This window comes from Colobus angolensis, unplaced genomic scaffold, assembly GCF_000951035.1.
Source record: "Colobus angolensis palliatus isolate OR3802 unplaced genomic scaffold, Cang.pa_1.0 Scaffold38, whole genome shotgun sequence".
NCBI lineage: Eukaryota > Metazoa > Chordata > Mammalia > Primates > Cercopithecidae > Colobus > Colobus angolensis.
In genome coordinates, this window is record NW_012117154.1 from 6642981 (window position 1) to 6657488 (window position 14508).

The 14508-nt window shown below is 47.3% G+C and overlaps 1 protein-coding gene across 3 annotated transcripts in view; it reads left to right on the forward strand.

Moving 5' to 3' along the window:
• The window catches only part of PKNOX1 (PBX/knotted 1 homeobox 1), a 38919-nt gene that overhangs the window by 10691 nt on the left and 13720 nt on the right, over positions 1-14508 (forward strand). For 2 of the 3 annotated variants that reach the window (XM_011954105.1, XM_011954107.1), the window contains 5 exons: positions 1908-2078; positions 5766-5865; positions 6985-7082; positions 10433-10561; positions 14155-14231. In XM_011954105.1, the coding sequence (XP_011809495.1) occupies positions 1908-2078; positions 5766-5865; positions 6985-7082; positions 10433-10561; positions 14155-14231 (575 nt within the window). The remainder of the gene's footprint in view (positions 1-1907; positions 2079-5765; positions 5866-6984; positions 7083-10432; positions 10562-14154; positions 14232-14508) is intronic. The other variant, XM_011954106.1, reaches the window with a different exon arrangement.

Consider the following 14508-nt stretch of genomic DNA (forward strand, 5'->3'; position numbering starts at 1 on the left):
AAAAAAAAAAAAAAAAAAAAAATCAAATCAAATAATCTGAGTCTCCATGCCAGATAGATATGGGGATTTGGTTCTCTGCACAGCGTTTGTAAAGGTCCGTGGGGCTGGACTGTTTGGGTGACATGTCTGTGACCTGCATCTGTCCTTGGTTTATCATGGACGTGGACACAGACTTGAGCTGTATTCTCCAAGACAGCTCTGTCTTGAGGCTGACAGTGATTTGTGGTGCCCTCCTCCTAGGGCCAGGGCTCCAAAATCCAGCATTTTCTGTGCCCTCTGGAGGCAATGGAGAACTCCTTGGTTCCGTCATCACTGGATCGCTCTGAGCGAGCTGTGCCTGAAGCACCCGTGCAGCGCTGCCAGCTTGGTCTGGGCAGGCCACCCTCTCTGGGTCTGCTCTCCTGCCAGAGCGTAACCACCATGTTTGCTTTTCAGAGCTGGGTACATAAAGATCTGGCATCAGGGAACCTTCACTGGATTCCCGTCAAGCCATCTTGGTCCCATATCAAAACCCTGGTTAGGGCCTTCAATAGAAAAGTTTTTTGGAAAACTAATTTTTCCTGAATAAATTGCGGAGGTATTAGTTTTTAAGAAAATTCTGATTATATACTCAGTGCTTACCACCAAATAGATTTTGTGGCTGAGTTATCTGACTTGGATCTGTCTCCTCCTCTCTGAGATGAGACTAACAGTGCATGCTCTTTGGGGGTGAGGATCCGATGCTCTCTCCACCCGTGAGTCTGTGGTCTGCATCCACCTTCCCATTGGCTCACACCTGGCTTGGCCCAGTGAGTAGAGCGCAGGTGTCCTCTGCACCCCACCAGGCTGGCAGGGGCCAAGGTTCTCCTGACTGGTGAGTGTTTAGCGCAGGGCCTAGCAGAGCTTGACACTCCATCATTCTTGTTGATTGATTCATTTATTCACTGCATAGGTACCTGTGAATTACTACCACCAGATTTACTGGTGAAGGACATGGGCTTTGGAGTTGCTGATTCATAGGCAACGGGTACTTATGATAATGACTGCATTATTGGTATTAGTTATCTATTGCTGTGGGACAAATTACCCCAGAATGTAGTTAGTTAAGATAAAACTACACAACTTTGGCCAGGCTCGGTGGCTCACGCCTGTAATCCCAGCACTTTGGGAGGCCGAGGCAGGTGGATCACCTGAGGTCAGGAGTTCTTGAACAGCCTGACCAACATGGCGAAACCCCTTCTCTACTAAAAATACAAAAATTAGCTGGGCGTGGTGGTGCATGCCTGTAATCCCAACTACTCAGGAGGCTGAGGCAGGAGAATCACTTGAACCCAGGAGGCGGAGGTTGTAGTGAGCTGAGATCGCACCATTGCACTCCAGCCTCCAGCCTGGGCAACAAGAGTGAAACTCTGTCTCAAAACAAAAACAAAAACAAAAAAATGATATAACTTTTAGAAAAATCACAAGAGAAAATCTTGAGGATCTAGGACTAGCCAAAGAGTTCTTAGACTTGACACCAAAATGGAACTTTATGAAAATGTGGCACCACCAAGGGTGAGTATGGATGTGTCCCTCTTTGTGGATGCAGAAACAGGTAGATGAGGGTGAGTCACTTGTCCTGCCTGCCACAGAGCGAGTCAGTGGAAGGGCTAGGCTTCGGCTCACAGCACACACCTAGCGCTGGGATGCGCTGAGGTCACCACCATGTGCCTTTGTCTTCCCTGCACAGCAGGTGCAGCCAGATAGCAAAGCTCAGGGCAGTGGCACTGGAACAGCTCATCAGTGTAGAGGATTCCTGATGTTACTCCACTTTGGTTATTGGCAGTAGAGATGGGTGCATCTAATAACTAAGAACTGCTATGTAGGATCATGATAACTTACAGTAATGCTACCTTTTTCTCTGAAAGTCTTCATTTTCTCTGCTCTAGATGGTAAAAGCAATCCAGGTTTTGCGCATTCATCTTCTTGAGCTGGAAAAGGTTAACGAACTCTGCAAAGATTTCTGCAGTCGATACATTGCTTGTCTAAAAACGAAAATGAACAGTGAAACTCTATTGAGCGGAGAGCCTGGAAGCCCGTACTCACCGGTGCAGTCCCAGGTACTTATGTTTGGGGGTCTCGCTTTCCCTCTCTGCCACTGTGAACATCTGCATTGAGTCATGAGACCACCAGCTCTTTCAGAAGTCACTGGGTCATCTTAATGACTTTCTAAAAGAAGGACCCTCGAAGCCTCTGAGCCTAGCCTGGTTTGGGAATGAACTCCCTCAGGGTATGAAGTGAGTCCTCAATCTGCATACTGGGCCACCGGTCCCGTGTTTATGGAAGGCACAATTCCATTTCATTTCTTTCTTCTTAAAATATTTTATTTATTCTTAGGCCGGGTGCGGTGGCTCAAGCCTGTAATCCCAGCACTTTGGGAGGCCGAGACAGGCGGATCACGAGGTCAGGAGATCGAGACCATCCTGGCTAATACGGTGAAACCCCGTCTCTACTAAAAAATACAAAAAACTAGCCGGGCGACAAGGCGGGCGCCTGTAGTCCCAGCTACTCGGGAGGCTGAGGCAGGAGAATGGCGTGAACCCGGGAGGCGGAGCTTGCAGTGAGCTGAGAGCCGGCCACTGCACTCCAGCCTGGGCGGCAGAGCAAGACTCCGTCTCAAAAAAAAAAAAAAAAATTTTATTTATTCTTTTAAAAAAATTGTGTAAAATATACATAATATAAAATTTACCATCTTAGCTATTTTAAAACGTACAAGTTCAATGGTGTTAAGTTTATTCACATTGTTGGGCAGCCATCAACACCATCCATCTCCAGAACTTTCTCATCTTCTCAAACTCAGACTCTGACCCTATTAAACACTCATTCCGGATTCCCCCTCCCCTAGCCCCTGGCACCCACCATTCTACTGTCTGTCTCTGTGAATTCGACTACTCCGGGTCTCTCATGTTAAGCGGAATCATACGGTGTTTGTCCTTCTGGGTCCTTTGCTTGTTTCATTGTGCAGAATGCCTGTAAGGTTCATCCATGAGGAAGCACTATTGTATGTTAGCCATTGTGATGATCCGTAGTGATACCAATATTTCTTTGTGGTTTTAATTTTCATTTCCCTGATGACTAATGATGTTGAACATTATTATGCCCTCTGTGTATTTTCTTTGGTAAAATGTTTGCTGCTTATGTCTTTTGCCCATTTTTTAATTGGATTTTTTTTTTTTTTTAACTTCTGAGTGTTTAGAGTTCTTTGCTTATTGTAGATACTGGTTCTCTGTTGGATATATGGTTTGCAAACGTTTTCTCCAAGTCTATAGTAGCTAAGTATTTTTTTTTTATCCTCTTAACAGGCCTTTTTCAGAGCCAACCTTTTTAATTTTAATAAAGTTCAATTTATTAGGTTTTCCTTTTATGGATCTTTCTTTTGGTGTCAAGTCTAAGAACTCTTTGCCTAATCCTAGGTCCCAAAGATTTTGTCTTAAGTTTTTTCCTAGAAGTTTTTAGAAACAAGGTCTCTATGTTGCCCAGGCTGGTCCCAAACTCCTGGGCTCAGGCGTGAACCATGATGCCCAGCCTCAAAAGTTTTATAGTTTTACATTTTACATTTAAATCCGTGATCCATTTTGAGTTGCTTTTTGTATAGAATAAATCTCAAAACTATGTAGATTGTTTCCTCCCACCGCGTTACTCCTTTTCAGAATTGTTCTAGCCATTCTGGTTCCTTTGCCTGTCCACATAAATTTTAGAATACTCCTGTCTAGAGCTATGAAAAAATCTTACTGAGATTTTGATAGGAATTGCATTATACCTGTATATCAATCTGGGAAGAATTGAGATCTTTACTGTGTTGAGTCTTCCAATCCACAGCTATGGCATGTCTCTTCATTCATTGACAGCTCTGATTTCTTTCATCAGTGTTTTGTAGTTTTTGACACATAAGTTGTGTACATGTGTTTTTAGAATTATACCCAAGCATTTCCTTTCCTGGCCTGTGCCATCTTGAATAAGAGTGGCAAGAGCAGACATTCTTGCCTTGTCACCGCCTTAGGGGACACCTTTCAGTCACTCACTGTTGATGATGTTGGTTGCAGGTTTTTTTCTAGATGCTCTTTACCAAGTTGAGGAGGTTCTCCTATATTGCTTTTTATCTGAGAGATTTTATTTTATTCAATTTTGTTAAATGCTTTCTGGCATTGATTGATATGATTATGTGATTTTTCTTCTTTAGCCTGTTAATGGACATTACAGGGATTGATTTTTTTGAATATTGAACAAGCCTTCTATTCTCGGAATAAACTCTGCTTGGCCATGGCACATAATTCTTTTCATATATATTCTTGAATTCTCTTGGCTAATATTTTGTTCAGCATTTTTGTCTATATTTATAAGGGATATTGGTGTATAGTTTTATTTTTCATACTGTGTTTCATTTTGGGATCAAGATACACAAACTTACATAAAATGGATTGGGAAGTATTCCCTCCTCTTATTTTTTCTGGAGATTATGTAGACTTGGTGTTAGTTCTTAAATCTTTGATAAAGAGAATTGGTCTATTTCACCTAAGATGTTAAATTTAGGAGTTTAGAGTTGGTCTAGTATTCTCTTAATAGCCTTTTGGGGTTAGCAGGGTCTGTAGTGATCCCTCCTGGTTTTATTTCTGATATTGGTCTTTTGTGTCTCTCTTTTTTTTTTGTCTTTCTAGAGGTTTGTGTAATTTTCAAAGAACAGTATTTTGTTTTATTGATTTTTTTTTTTTTGGTTGTTTTTCTGTTTTTTTTTTTTTGGTTGTTTTTCTGTTTTCAGTTTCATTAATTTCACTTTGATCTTTATTATTTCCTTTCTTCTACTTTGGGTTTGTGATGTTCCTGTTTTTCTAAGATCTTAAAGTGGGAGCTGGGATGATTGATTTGACTAGCTTAACTTTTATTACAACCAAATTAATGTGGCAGGCTTTAAGCGTAGCCGCTAAGCTTACACATTCCGCTCAATGGTGGCCCACAGAGTCAACGCCTCGGGGTGGTATCCCCTTATGCTATTTAACTGCTCACATGTCGGGGCACGTGAGTGTGCCGGGCCCGGCGCTGTAGGCTCCTCTCCCCTGCCAGCTGCCCACCCAGGCTTCACAGTCAGTGGATAAAGTGGCCCGTGTGGATCTAACCCCAGATGCCCAGAGTCCTCCATGGCGCATGGACGGACATTTGCGTGGAGCTTGCTGTGGGCCGGGCACAGTCCCAAGCACTGTACAAGGAAGAGCACCGGGGAAAGCCACGATCACACTTGTGCAGGGGTCAAGAGTCAAGGTGGGTGCCAGAGGCTGACTCCCCAGCACAACTTGGAATACCTCAGCCCTGCTCACTTCCAGTGCCTCCCAGGCCTGTGCTATAATCTCTTGAATGTTCTTATCTGTCAGGGAGAACTTGGTTCATGGAACACTCAAGAGTCCACCAAGCCAAGTCTATTGAAAAAGGTGTGTGATCAGAATGCAGGGTCTTCCTCGTCATCCTCCTGGGCTGTAAGGCACGTGGAATATGGCAGTGAGACGACGGTAATCTTTTGGGAGCCACAGTGCAGGCTGACGTTGCAGGCTGGCTTGTTGTGTTTAATACACCGTTGTGCATCTCTTGCTTTCCGTGCGTGGTGTGTGCGTTCCAAAGCCGCGTCATCTGAGGGTGTTCTTTCCCACAAGCCTCTCCTTCCTTTTTTAATGGTGTCATTATGCTACTTATTTTAAAGTTTTAAACATGGGTTTTCCGTTTTCTAGTAATTCCTTCAACGTGTGTGTTCTGACTTGCAGCAGATTCAAAGTGCCATTACAGGCACCATCAGCCCTCAAGGAATTGTGGTGCCGGCGTCTGCGCTGCAGCAGGGAAACGTAGCCATGGCGACCGTGGCAGGTACGATGACGGAAAAATGGACACGCTCTCTGTGAGGTTTTGCAGAAAATGGTCCTGTGTGTTAGAATGACAGTATAAATATAATTTTAAGTTAATGCCATTTTCTAATATAGCAATGTTAGAAGCTAGAGGTCTCTGAATGCCTCTTTCTTGTTAATACTCAATAACGCATATTTTATGTAGAGTATGTTTCTTTATTTCTCTACCAAAAATATATTGGAAAGAAAAAAGGTTTTATATAGGAATTGAAAATATACACCAAAAACCAGTTGTCATTTTCAAATAACATAGTTTTTTGTTGTGCTTTTAATAGCACCCTGAAAATCTTACGTTTTATCATTAATTGATGACAATCAAATAAAAATGCAGTCTTAGTGTTAGTATTACTTGTAGAACAAAACCTGTTACAGGAAGGGGACGGACTCCAGAGTTTCCTGGTGCATAGAGAACATTGAAAACACAAAGCATCATGGAAATGGGACATGGCAGGGAGGGAGGGGTAGAAATTTACACCAAAGACCTCACATAATAGCACAAAAGGAAACCTCAGTGGGAAAAAGAAAGCACCGTTTATCCAAAAATATAATTAGAATAAAATAGTTATTATTTAGTACCCTTGGCTAAATCCTTAACATGTGCTAATTTCAGGAAAAAGTAGAAAACAGAGGCTTGCAGAAGAAAGGGAGCCCTTACACCCCAGGTCGGTTGGTGGTGTGTGAGGTGGACTGTGTGGGCTGCCGGGCACATAGTGCTCACCCACCTGCCCACCTGCTGCTGCAGGTGCCCGAGTAGCCCACCCAGGGAGTTTGTTTTGATGCTTTATAGTGACAAGTCAACTGGCAAAGGATTGGTGATCATTTGAAATGATTAAAAAGCTCATCAAACTAGAGATTGTATTCCTTTTGTACGTATATCAAGAAGAGGGCTGGTCACAGTGCCTCACGTCTGTAATCCTAGCACTTTGGGAGGCCAAGGCGGGAGGATCAGTTGAGACCAGGGGTTAGAGACCATCCTGGGCAACAAAGCAAGATCCCTGTCTCTACAGAAACAGAAAAAAGAAGAATGGTTTAAATCATTGAGACTTAAAAGCAGCCTCATATTTTTATTCTCCCTTTCAAGGTGGCACAGTGTATCAGCCTGTCACGGTCGTCACTCCCCAAGGCCAAGTAGTCACACAGACATTGTCGCCTGGGACAATTAGGATCCAGAACTCCCAGGTGCGTGTGCCATTTTATGGAAGGCTTTGGGGGTGAGTGCTGCCCACATAGGGAGGGGCACAGGTAGAACAAGCATGAGCCCTTCCCTCTGCCTGAAGAGCCTTTCTCTTGTGTAGCAATTTCTGGTTTCTCTGAATGTCAGTGTTTTGTTTCTTTGTACTCTTATCTCTCTCATTGTAGAGAATTTGCAAAGTTCAGAAAATTCTGAAGGAACAGGAAAAAAGTCACTCATAACCACCCCCCCCGCCCCCCCGCACACGCACAGTTATCCAGTGCTAGCGTTGGATCATGTGTGCGTCCACCAGGGGCAGAGGTCTTGTAGGCACACACTCCCCCACGGTGCCCATAGAGGGCACAGCAGAACTGCCAGGCAAACTTTTCAGACCAGAGAGCCTGGCCCACACCTCCATCATGACAGTGTCGTCCGGCCCGGGCTTTCAGGCCTCTCTGTCGCCCGCTGGAGTGCAGTGACGCGATCTCTGTGGCTGCCGAACCTTGCCGGTCTTTGGTGTGTGTTATCAGTTCTTACTTTAAGAACATTGATTCTGGGCCGGGCGCGGTGACGCCTTTATTCCCAGTACTTTGAGAGGCCAAGGCAGGCAGATCACGAGGTCAGGAGTTTGAGACTAGCCTGGCCAATATGGTGAAAGCCCGTCCCTAAAAATACAAAAATTAGCTGGGCGCAGTGGTGCATGCCTGTAATCCCAGCTGCTTGGGAGGCTGAGGCAGGAGAATTGCTTGAACCCAGGAAGCAGAGGTTGCAGTGAGCCGATATCGTGCTACTGCACTCTTGCCTGGGTGACAGAGTGAGACTCCATCTCAAAACAAAACAAAACAAACAAAAAAAAAGCCGGGCGCGGTGGCTTATGCCTGTAATCCCAGCACTTTGGGAGGCCGAGGCGGGCGGATCACGAGGTCAGGAGATCGAGACCATCCTGGCTAACACGGTGAAACCCCGTCTCTACTAAAAAAACAAAAAAAAAGCCGGGCGCGGTGGCTTATGCCTGTAATCCCAGCACTTTGGGAGGCCGAGGCGGGCGGATCACCTGAGGTCAGGAGTTCAAGACCAGCCTGGCCAACATGGTGAAACACCATTTCTACTAAAAATACAATATTAGCCAGGTTTAAGCTGGGTGCGGTGGCCCACGCCTACAATCCCAGCACTTTGGGAGGCCAAGATGGTTGGATCTCTTGAGGTTAGGAGTTTGAGACCAGCTTGTCCAACATAGTGAAACCCCGTCTCTACTAAAAATGCAAAAATTAGCTGGACGTTGGGTGCGTGTCTATAATCCCAGCTACTCGGGAGGCTGAGGCAGGAGAATTGCTTGACCTGGGAGGCGGAGGTTGCAGTGAGCCCCAAAATCATGCCACTGCACTCCAGCCTGGGCAACAAGAGCAAAACTCCATCAAAATAAAATAAACAAAACACCCACATTTTTTTGAGACTTCGCAAACCTAAAAATGAGTTTATTTTGATCTCATATTTGATATGCTCTGTTTACTTGTAGAATTCCGGGTTGAAAATCCTTTCTACCCCACATTGAGAAAGCATTACTTTTGTGTTTTGTTTTTCTGAGATGAAGTCTCACTCTGTCGCCCAAGCTGGGGTGTAATGGTGCAATCTCGGCTCACTGCAACCTCCACCTCCCATATTCAAGTGATTATCCGCCTCAGCCTCCCGAGTAGCTGGGATTACATGTGTGTGTCACTATGCCCAGCTAATTTTTGTATTTTTAGTAGAAATGGGTTTCACCATGTTAGCCAGTCTGGTCTCGAAATCCTGGGCTCAAGCAATCCTGCCTCAGCCTCCCAAAGTGCTGGGATTACAGGTGTGAGCTGCCGCACCTGGCTCTCAAGAAGGTTGGTGTTCTTTTTTCCAATCTTTTGTGTTTTTCTCATCTTTTAGAGGTTTCTCTTTTTTTGCAGGTGCTCTGATTTTTTTTTTTATGTGGGTATCTCTCTGTTCTTTTTTCCTTTTTTTTTTTCCCAAGAGACAAGGTCTCCCTCTGTTACCCAGGCTGGAGTACAGTGGCACAAACACAGGTCACTGCAGCCTTGACCTCCCAGGCTCAAGCAATCCTCTCGCCTCCGCCTCCTGAGTAGCTGGGACTACAGGCATGTGCCATTTTGCCCAGTTAATTTTTAAATATTTTTATAAAGACAAGGTCTCACTATGTTGCCCAGGCTGGTCTTGAACTCCTGGGCTCAAATAGTCCTCCTGCCTTGGCCTCCCAAAGTGCTGGGATTACAGGTGTGAGCCACCGTGCCCGGACTGAAGTTAGGTTTATATGTGAGTTCTTACATAGGCTGACCTATCCATGCTGTGGACCCTACGGAGTGATTTTGCTTCTTTCCTTCCCTGGTCTGTGCAGTGCGCAGTGGCAGCATCATCTCAGCAGGCACCTGGGGAGGGAGATGACATGTGAGGGAGGCCGTGCCAGGGCCTAGAGCACAGCCTTGTAATGAGCAGATCTTCTCTCGTGTTTTGTGAGAAAGAATTTAACAAATAAATGCCATTCACATCTTTTTCTTTTAAAATCGAGTTGGCAGAGTAACCTCCTCTTTCCTGGGTGACAGGAGGGAAGGTCCGTATCTCCAGTGCCTACAGAGGCATTTGGAACAAGGAGTCAGCCTGTGGCCTGTTCTGCGGCCCCTCTTTCTGCCTTTGTGCTGTTTCTGTTTCTTTCCCCTCTGCTCCCCTGGCATGTCCTACTCTTGAGAGTTGGATTTTCTGGTGTCCCTGTTCATTCTCATTGGTTCTTGACATCCCTTTTCGGCTAGGAAGTCCCATGTTCTCACTGACCTCACTGCAGGAGACACAGGTGGGAACAGGTGGTGGGTGAGAGGACCACGGCATTCCTGCCTGCAGAGGATAGGCTCTGAGCCTCCCTGCCTGAGAGGCCTCTGCAGAGCCAAGCCACTAGTGCAAAGACTTACCACGTGCCAGCCTGCCAGCCTGGGCAACAGGGCGAGACCCTGCCTCTACAAAAAGTAGAAGAAATTAGCTGGGTGTGGTGACATGTGAGTCTGGTCCCAGCTACCCAGGAGGCTGAGCTGGAAGAATCGCTTGAGCCCAGGAGTTCAAGGCTGCAGTGAGCCGTGATTGCACCACTGCACTCCAGCCTGAGCAACAGAGCAAGATCCTGTCTCAAAAAAAAGAGAAAAGCCCGGTAATGTGGAGGGAGCCATGTCCTGAAACATCAGTCCACACAGGGTTCCCGTGCATGGGCCTTGACTACAAGTCATTTCCCTGTCCGATCCTTGGCTGTTTTCTCCACCTGCAGTTGTAAGTACTTCGATATGTGAGAATTTCCTATGCTTTCTAATGTTATTTTTCAACTGTTTAAAAGCTTCAGTTACAGTTAAACCAAGATCTCAGCATCTTGCATCAAGATGATGGTTCATCTAAGAACAAGAGGGGCGTCCTGCCGAAGCACGCCACGAACGTGATGCGGTCCTGGCTCTTCCAGCACATCGGGGTAAGGACGGCTGGGCCGGCCCTTGCCTTGCAGCCCTCTGCGACACTTGCTCTCTGGCTTATGTGTCATGGAAAAGGGTTACTTCTCTGGGCTCAGAAAGTCAAAGGCCTGACTTTCAGGACTTCGTGGCATGTCCATAATGGGGGGAGCGTGGGGCACTGCTGCAGGAAACTTGAAGGGCAGTGAGGGCCGCTGTGAAGGAGCACCCGGGCGCATGTGAGCTGTGCACGTGTGTGCGAGACAGCCCACCACGAAGGGTGATGGGATCAGGTGAGCCAGAAAAGTGGGCAGAGAAGGGGTGTTCTGGGGCCTCAGCTGGGGAAGTTGCTGTGTTTCTGTGTGTTGGATTGACAAGGAAGCCGAGACCGGTTAGAGACATCTCAGTGCTGGGTGCACCTACAGGCAGGCCACCGGGTGGGTGCCTTTTGCTGGAAGCGAGTCTGTCCCACGGGGAGCGTCGGTTGACCCAGCGCATGTGCACCCAGCTTCCTCCACCAGGGCATGGCCGCAGGTTCTCCCTGTCCCCAGGACATCTTAGGAAGTGCAGTGGTGGGCCTGCTTGCTGAGTTGCTTGGGGGGACCTGCTCCATTGCTGCCAGCCTGCTGATCCGGGGCAGAATAGAGCAGGCGGGGCTCTCCTGGGGCAAGCACAGGGAGGCCGAGGCAGGAAGGCAGACGCCAGTTTGGCTTGGCCCTAAGTGTTCGCCCTTTTCTCCCACTGTCACCGCTGATTGGTGTGGGACTGTGGCCAGATCCGCCCGTCTTCTGAGCCTCCTCCTCCTTGGCCTTCTGTGCTGCATCTGCCCTTCCCTGCTGCCGTCTCCTCTCCAGGGCACCTCCCCTGGGGCTGAGGCCTGTTTCTCCTCGGCACTCTGTCCTTACCCGAGCCCGTGGCCGTCTCGCCAGCGCGTGGCCCACTTTCCTCTGGCTGCCTTGGGCTCCTCGGTTGAGGGCGGGTCCGTGGGAGTGACTGGTCCGAGGGCTTGAAACTGACAGGTGGTGTTACTAAGTGGTCCCGGGAGGGGAAGGGCCCTCTCCTGGGCGGAAGACCTGGCAGGAGCCTGGACTGTGCCTCTTCTGCTTGCCCGCCCTGGCCTCTTGGTCTCCACCGAACTGCTTCCATGGACGTAAGGTAGCGAGCAGCACATGTCAGGAGAAAGAAGTGCCGCCTGTGAGCAGCCGGGCCGCTCTGAGAAATTGGCCCAAAGAGATCAGTCACAAGGAAACGGAAAGATTTGTGTAAGAATGTTAGTGTTGTTCCGTATAATAATGGAAAGCGGGTCGGCATGTAGATGAGGACGTACCGGTTTGATGGAGTATCATACAGATAGTTAACACGAGGAATGAGGGCTCTAAGCAGTCGGGAGGTTTAGTGAAGGATAGGAAGTCACAAGGCAGCATGTCAGTATATTTACACACATCGTGATTATTACAGCCAATCAGTTATATGTATAATATAATCATACAACAACACCAAGTGGTGGGATTGGGTGAGTACTCTCCTTTCGGCTTTCCTTGAATGTTTTAATAATTTCTGAAACAATAAACCCTGCTCATCATGTCCAGTGAAGATGCTGCTTTTCTTCCTGTGAGGCGTCCTCAGTCCCTCCTTGCCCTCGTTTCTTGGCAGTGCCGTCCTCCTCTGCTTCCCGCACACTCTGGGGCAGCATCTCTGGCCATTTGGTGTTTCCTGCTGTTTCAATTTTACGAGCTTTTTAAAGGGGGAGAACAGTATTTCTGTTTCCATGACCTTGAGCTCAGAGCCACACGCTTATTGATGGAGTCAAGTTGAGTCACACTGCCAGTTAGTTTGAGGAAACAAGCCCATCACTGCTGAGGCACATCCGAGGCTGCTCCATCCCTGCGATAAGCAGGGGTGTCTCCATGCCACACTCAGCGTCCCTTTCACATCAAAGCCGAGTAAACTCCCTCTGCTGACTCGGTTGGTGCCGTTCATTCTCCTGGGTCCCTGTTGATCCAAAATCAGGGACTTCAGTGCGTTCAGGTTTTAGAGTAAATGTCGCGTTGGTTTCCACATATAGACAGTATAGACAGTCATCAATCTTGGAGAAATTATTTAGCATAGCTAGAAATCATTTACGGTTGGTACTTCTGTGAGTTTTGCTATTTAGTTCTGGTTGGATTTTTTTTTTTTTTTTTTTTCCTGCACTCCCAGGCTGGAGTGCTGTGGCACGATCTCGGCTCACTGCAACCTCTGTTTCCTGAGTTCAAGCGATTCTCCTGCCTCAGCCTCCCAAGTAGCTGGGACTACAGGCACCCGCCTCCACACCCAGCTCATTTTTTGTATTTTTAGTAGAGACGCGGTTTCACCATGTTAGCCAGGATGGTCTTGATCTCCTGACTTCGTGATCCACCCACCTTGGCCTCCCAAAATACTGGGATTACAGGCATAAGCCACCGCGCCCGGCCGGATTTTAATTTTTTTTAGATGGAGTTTTGCTCTTGTTGCCCAGGCTGGAGTGCAGTGGGGTGATCTCAGCTCACTGCAGCCTCCGCCTCCCAGGTTCAAGCAATTCTCCTGCCTCAGCCTCCCAAGTAGCTGGGACTACAGGCACCCGCCTCCACACCCAGCTCATTTTTTGTATTTTTAGTAGAGATGGGGTTTCACCATATTGGCCAGGCTGGTCTCAAACTCCTGACCTCAAGTGATCCACCTGCCTTGGCCTCCCAAAGTGCTGAGATTACAGCGTGAGGCCCCCTGCCCAGCCCTCTGGTTGGATTTTTTGTATGTGAAACGTTTCAATCATACATAAAAGAATAGCATAGCGGGCACTTCTGGCGCCAGCCCTGGGTTCAGTTCCTTACTGACAGCACAGGTGAATCTAGCAGAGATCTCATCCCAGGAAAGCCGTCGATGGCATCAGCTCGTCCCAGTGTCAGTGGATTCTTGTGGTACCCATGATGGAAATGTGTCCCCCAGCCTGCCTGGCCATTCCCTACTCCACCCGTTTCACCAGCTGTGGGATGGGGGCAGTGTGTAAACACTTCGTGCCTCAGCCTCCTCTTCTGTAAAAAAAGACAGTGACAGTGACCATCTCAGCAGGTGCTTCTGAGGAATCGGTGAATTATTATAGAATGGACAAGGTAATTGAAATATGCTGTGTGTTGCTTGTGGCAGAGGCTCCCAGGCCAGAATCCATCCACCTATCCTCTTTACATGGATGTAGTTTATTGTTCATAAGTTAAAGTTTATTGTTCATAAAGTTGATACAAAGTCTGTAGATTGTATCAAGCCTGACGTAGACTCACCGCTGGACTGCATAGCTGCTTCTGGTAAAGTCACTGCTGTTATTGTCACCGCTGAACTGTTAGACATGGGGGCGGCCAAGCGCAGAACCTAGACATGGGGGCAGCCCACCTTGACCTGTGCACTAACCAGCCACTGAAGCACTAGGACATTCCTGGTACTAGGAGAAACACTGTTCTGTGAGACTCCAGTTAGGTTTTGGCTAGTAGCACTGTTGATGTTACCATTATTTTCTGATGATTATGTAATGCTCACATTTTGCCTAGATCATCTTGATTTCCTTTGTAAACTCGAAGGCCGTGGTAACCCTCCTTTTTATTTTCAGCATCCCTACCCAACAGAGGATGAGAAAAAACAGATTGCTGCTCAGACAAATTTGACGCTACTCCAAGTCAACAACTGGTAAGGTGGCCTGCTTCCCGAAATCGTACCTGTCAGCACAGTAGAGCACTTGGAAATGCTGGTACCAATATATGGTGAAATCTTGCTGAAAATAGGAGATCTCCCGTTTTCTTTTTTCCCAATTGAGACAGGGTCTTGCTGTGTTGCCCAGGCTGGTCTCAAACTCCTGGCCTCAAGCGGTCCTCCCACCTTAGCCTCTCAAAGTCCTGGGATCATGGGTGTGAGTCACTGCGCCCGACTAAAAATATGGGTTCTTTTAATGGGCATTGGGAACAAG